The sequence below is a fragment of the Etheostoma spectabile genome, chromosome 23 (assembly GCF_008692095.1).
Source record: "Etheostoma spectabile isolate EspeVRDwgs_2016 chromosome 23, UIUC_Espe_1.0, whole genome shotgun sequence".
NCBI classification, from domain to species: Eukaryota; Metazoa; Chordata; class Actinopteri; order Perciformes; family Percidae; genus Etheostoma; species Etheostoma spectabile.
In genome coordinates, this window is record NC_045755.1 from 7,729,086 (window position 1) to 7,735,715 (window position 6,630).

Here is a 6,630-nt window from a genome sequence, read left to right on the forward strand (position 1 = left end):
AGGTCTTAGCAAACTATAGACCTACAGTATATCTAACCTTCCCTTTCTCTCCAAGATCCTTGAGAAGGTTGCCAATCAGTTATCTGATTTTCTACATAGCAAGAGTTTACTTGAGAACTTTCAGTCAGGATTTAGAAAGCATCATAGCACAGAGACGACACTGGTAAAAACGACTAATGACCTTCTAACTACTGCAGACAAAGAACTTGTCTCTGTACTTGTTTTACTAGGTCTCAGTGCTGCATTCGACACCACTGACCATACCATCCTGTTACAGAGACTGGAATATTTAGTTGGCATTAAAGGAATCACACAAAGTTGGTTTAAATCATATTTATCCAATCAATCTCAATTTGTTAATGTTAACAATAAATCCTCTAAGTACGCTATAGTTAGCAATGGCATTCCACAAGGCTCAGTGCTTGGACCAATTCTATTCTCTTTATATGCTTCCTCTAGGCAATTTTATTAGGAAACACTCAATTAACTTTCATTATTATGCGGATGACAATCAATTATATCTATCAATTATATCTACATCAAGCCAGATGAAACCAGTCAGTTAGCTGAACTTCAAGCATGCATAAATGATATAAAATCCTGGATGACCCACAATTTTCGGATGTTAAACTCAGGCAAAACTGAAGTTATTGTGCTGGGCCTTAAACACCTCCAAACTTCATTATCCAGGGATATAGCTACTCTGGATGGTATTGCCCTGGCCTCTGGGCACTACTGTTCACAATCTAGGAGTTTTTTTTGATCAGGATATATCCTATAACACCCATCTAAAACAAACATCAAGAACAGCCTTTTTCATCTTCAAGAGAGAAAATAGATCATATTTCTGCTGTATTAGCTTCTCTGCATTGGCTTCCGGTAAAATCCAGGATTGAATTTAAAATCCTTCTCCTGACCTACAAAGCTCTAAATGGTCAAGCACCATCTTATCTTGAAGAGCTGTTAGTGCCTTATTGTCCCACTAGAACACTATGCTCCCAGAATTCAGAGTTACTTTTGGTTACTCGAGTCTGTAAAAGTAGAATGGGAGCCACAGCCTTCAGCTATCAGAGTCCTCTACAGTGGAATCAGCTTCCGGTCTGGGTTTGGGGGGCAGACACCATCACCACATTTAAGAGTAAACTTAAAACTCTCCTCTTTGACAAAGCTTATAGTTAGGGAGTGATGGGTCGCACCGTCTGCCTAGACCGGCGGGGGAGTGTGTATAGCTGCAAACAAGGCACCCCTTCTCTTCGCCGCTTCTCTTCATAGTTGTCAGATTCATCTACCATATAATTATTAATATAATAAAACTAGAGGCAGGCCAGTATAGCCCGACTAGGCATGTTTCCTTGTAACAGGGATGCTCCAAAATCATGGTTGAAGCTGTCACCGTGGTCCTGCAACACGTCCTGCAATGCCCTGTTACATTCTACTACGCTCTGCGGTGCAGTGCCCTGCTATGCCAAGAACTACTACAAAATACTATTGTTTTACTATACTATTGTTTAGTCATTGACATTATCTTTTACTGTGACTGTTATTGCCACTATTCTTTTAAACCCTAACTGGCATGTTAGACACCGCCTACCAAGAACCTGGGTCTGTCCGAGGTTTCTTCCTAAAAGGGAGTTTTTCCTCCCCACTGTTGCACTGTTGCTTGCTCTGGAGGAAACTACTAGAACTTTTGGGTCCTTGCAAATTATGTGGTCTATTGTGGTCTAGACCTACTCTATCTGTAAAGTGTCTCGAGATAACTCTTGTTAAGAATTGATACTATGAATAAAATTGAATTGAAATTCCTGAAACCTTGTGTCACCTGTCCCTTGTTTATCTTGTTATCTGGTGTATTTAGTCTCTGTGTTCTCTTTGTCTCTTATCTCATTGTATTTTTTTGAGTGTTTGTGTGTGGAGTCTACCCCGTTGTCTCTGTGTTCCAGTTTTTCGGTATTGTGATTAAATTCTCAAGCTCACCACTGTCTGGCTATCTCTGCATTTGGGTCCTCCAGTTCACTGAACCTCGTGACAAGGACTATTAAAATACTGGTTGTTTACAATGACTTACGCATAAACCTTGAGCAGGTGGTCATCCTTGGAGTCAGCAGTGAGAAGATCAGCGATGCTGACGACAGCACAGCCGAACGGCCTCTGTACTGTACGCTACACAGATTCTTCTTCTCCCCTGCTCCCATTCTCCCTACACACACACACACACACACACACACACACACACACACACACACACACACACACACACACACACACACACACACACACACACACACACACACACACACACACACACACACACACACACACACACAACACACACACACACATCCACACCCCACAACCGTTCTGCTATAAAAGCCCAAGAGATTTAAAAGACATGTAGTGATCAGTACAATACAGAAGCAGCATCGTAACTCCCACCTATTCTTATGATATGTACAACGATGTAGACATCTTTTCGTAGATCACTGCTTCCCAAATCCTGAAAAACAGGGAAACATACCTCAGCCTCAGATTTGAGATATTGTAAAATGAGCTCGAGAGCACAGACTTAGTTCTTAGTTTTCAGGGTAATAGAGCATGACTTTACTGTACATGGCTTTAAATTGCTCCCAAGCAATCGTTAAGTTATGTTCTCTACTCACCACAAATAGTGTGCATTGTCTTTCTGTCTTCTCTGGCGACTTGGGCAACCCGCTTTTATTCAGCTTGACAAAAAACCTTTCACTGTACAAGAGGAGAGACAGAAGAAGGGAACACACATTTAGATGAATGGGGTCAGGAGTGATGGCTGGGTGTCATCATAAACAACTGCATCACTGCTAACAGGAACAGAATAAGGATTAGAAACAATGTAAAAATGTCAAGCTCTGAATAGTGGGTCATTGGAGAAAACACTTCAAAGTTAAGCTTCAAACCAAAGCTGTCTGGAACAGAAAAATGAGGCAGGAGAAAGACAGGCAGAGAAGAAGCTGAGGCAGAAGGATAGAGGGAGAGAAAAATACATACAAAGTTTGTATAACTGAGCCAAATCCCCAACACAGAATGTCTGTAACATATCCAACAACAATTACTAGCACACGTGGCTCCTCCACGGCTGACTAAAATATCATGGATTCTCTCTGACAAGTTTAGGCCAGATTCTAGACTGTCTGACAGGTTACAACTAAAAATGTGCAATCTCAGTCTCATAACTGCCTAACTGGTTGTCATAAATATTCTGGTTGTGAAGGGGCTAGACTAAGAAGACCATTATTAGCAATGTGAATACAGAGAGAAAATTAGAAAATGAATATGCTAAGTGCTGGTAAATGTCAAAGACACTTTAATGAATGTGTAATTTAAAGTATAAAATATACAGAAACTGCAACTGTATTACTCACTCGTTGGCTGCTGTTGCATTTCTTTGTACATGTAAGGAGCAGTTTGGTGACTAATGAGTTGTTTGGTCATAACTGCCATGCTAATGCAAGTGCATGAAAACAAGTCGACAGCCAGGCTAACACCTATGGAAATTTCACTAAAGCAAAGTGTTGAGCTAAACTTGAAAAACAGTTAAAGCACAGACAGACAGACAGACAGACAGACAGACAGACAGACAGCATACCTACTGACTACATCCCTCTGTAGGCACAACTATGAGTCTACAGCCTTGCAAGCAGTTTTGGGAGGCTGTAATTAGGCACAGTGGTGCTTTGGTCTAAATACTAATGTCTGCATGCTAACAATGCCAATGCTAACATGCAAATTCGCTAATAAGCACTAAACAAAAAGTACAACTGAGGCCAATGGTAATGTTTTACAGGTATTTGGTCCGAAACCAAATTATTGGACAAATTAAAAAATTAACCTGATTCTGGAACCAAAATGAAAGTCAGGATCAACTAAGTTATTTCAATTCATCCTAAAAGGTCTGTACTAAATTTCATGACAATCTATCCATAGTTGTTGAGACACTTCACTCAAAGCCACAAATGTGAACCTTCTGGTGGCACTAGAGGAAACGTCAGGAGATCACCACATCAACAGGATTTATCATCTGGGAACCATGAATGTCTGTACAAAATTTGGTGGGAAACTATCCAATAATTGTTGAGATATTTCAGTCAGGACCAAAGTGACGAAACGACCAACCGACAGACAGACAAACAGACATTGCCATCCTCAGAGCTATGACGCTAGCATGGCTAAAAATAAAACTGTAAGCAACTACACTAAAACAATTGGTAAAGAAAATTGTCTAGCTTTCTGTCTAAACAACACTGAATGATACATTGGATAGTTTGCATATACTCTGCAGTTGAATTTTAGAAAATGATATTCATGAGCTTCACAGAGCAGAAAGAACTGACATGGCAACTTTGGCCTCAAATGTCCTGCACCCCGCCTCTGTGCAGACGGGAAATTAAGTGCATGTCGGGCAAAAACAGAAAGGACGGACACAGATCGCCTTTTTATTCTCTTTGTACTCCGTCCTCTCTCTCTATCTCGCATACACGCTCAAAGAGAGGCAGCAGAGGCATCCTGCTGGGCCCATCTCATCCTGGCTGGCGAGCTGAGGGCTAATCCAGTTAGGTGACTTTCACAGTCCACCGATAAGCAGAAAGAAAACCTTGTAATGCACCAGCGCCTGACAATGAGCCAAGTCTCTGGCACGGTTAGCAGTCACAAGCTACAGTAGGCCCATTCACACAAGCAGAATTTACCCCAACAGATCCTATATAACTTTACTTCTTGCTGCATACGGCTACAATGGATTAGGAAGTTTTATAATAGTCTGAGCTATTAAAAGCTCTTATTACAAGAGCTTGAGAGATCTCCATGATGTAAATAAGAGGCCAATTCTTGCACTGTAATTCAGTGTTTTGTATGTAGGGCAGTGGGCGCCCATGTTTCAATTAATTAGGATCCTGATAATTAATTATACAAATGCTTATGATTTTTCATACATGTATTCCTTCAGTAAAGTTTCCCTTTCATAGTCTGTATTGGAATGAACCAATTGAGAGGCAATTTGATTTAGATGCGGTTGTTCCTCATTAGCTGCTCTCTCTAACTTTCCACGCCATTTATCCAGCCATATGGAGATGGATTCCTATGCATTAGACATGAGACTTGCGCACGTTTTTGTGAACCCTAATTAGTGCTCTATTGTTGAAACCCCAACTGCCAATTAACAGCCACTCCTGAAAAACACAGACACACATGCATGAGTCTCTTGCACACCCTCCCCTGCCACCAACTCTCCCTCCCTCACAGCTGCAGCGTGTTGATCACCCGAGCTAAGAGGACTAGTGTCCCCAAGCGGGACCTTATCTCCCTCTATCACCGCTCGCATTAACATAACATGAATGGCCGATTTCCCTCCCCTCTGGGCCCACACGGCGCTTGCTATTCCCTCTCCTGATATCGATGATTGCATTAGGAGCTGTGCGCTCACCCGACAAGGGGGCGGAGGGGGGGATGGGATAGTGAGCGGCTGGCGTGTAAAATACTAGCTAAATTAACTGCCACTGTTGCCTCCCTCCCCTGGCAAAAAAAGCTGAATCTACCCCAGAGGCCACGTGGAAAGACAAGACAGCGAGGTGAACGGTAAGAGAGTACAGACCTACCAACTACATCCATCACTCACTGGACCTCTGCAGTTCACACAAAATAAACATAAAACACACACAAAGGCACACATGTCCAGTTATCCATGGGTGACCTTGTTAGAGTTGAGTGGAGGTAATGATAGGAGTGTGAGTATGTATTGAGAGAACAGAGTAAGGCAGTATGAAGTATGTGTGTGTGTGTGTGTGTGTTAGATCTGAAAAAGTACCACGCTTACATGGCAAAAAGAGCAACAGGATCATGTGTGATCATGGCACAGTATGCCACAGTGTTTGTCCTGCTGCAAGGCCAGAGAAGGAGCCTGTATTGAACACAAAGAAGCTACCATGGTGCAAAGGGGCTGCTGGTGTTGGCATGGTACTGAGACAACGGGTCGGACCCCCATCTGGTCTCTGACACACAGACATACAGACACACACACAGACACATATTAACACACACAGAAACCACCAGCACAGAGGGAAGTGTCAAAATGGCTCAATGCCAGGCATCTTGCACAAAAAGAGGGTGTGTGTCTGTGTTTATGTGCATGACCAGACAGTGAGAGACAACGTTGGCAAGCTGCCATTGTGAGATTTTCCTCGAAGACAGAACCACTAAGACACAATGGTTAAGGCCTCCAACTCCCTATATCCCCCAAACCTGACCAAAAAATTGTAATCAGCTGATTTAGGAAACAAACCATGAGAAATAGTTTTATATTGGTTTGTTTTTATAGTATCTATTATTATTTGTATTCAGTCTGGATAAAAGCTCATACAATCTGTATTGTATGCTGACTTGCTGAAGCTGCGGTTTGATAACTTTATAGTATATAACATTTATGGCAGAAACGACTTCAAACGCATGACAGTATATGCTTTAAGTGTAAAGCTAATTACCCATTTCAAGACTAACTGCAAGTTGGGAATAGTTGCAAAAATGATTGTCATCGTCATTAGCTTCAATATCGTCAAACCTTTTACTGTACATCAAGAATGTGAAGGTATGGACTAAAAGGAGAGA

The 6,630-nt window shown here is 41.9% G+C and overlaps 1 protein-coding gene across 1 annotated transcript in view; it reads right to left on the bottom strand.

Moving 5' to 3' along the window:
• dock4b (dedicator of cytokinesis 4b) overlaps positions 1-6,630 on the bottom strand; it is a 124,153-nt gene that overhangs the window by 68,263 nt on the left and 49,260 nt on the right. The window contains 4 exon segments of the mRNA XM_032505199.1: positions 2,066-2,150; positions 2,153-2,197; positions 2,434-2,494; positions 2,658-2,739. Of these exon segments, the coding sequence (XP_032361090.1) occupies positions 2,066-2,150; positions 2,153-2,197; positions 2,434-2,494; positions 2,658-2,739 (273 nt within the window).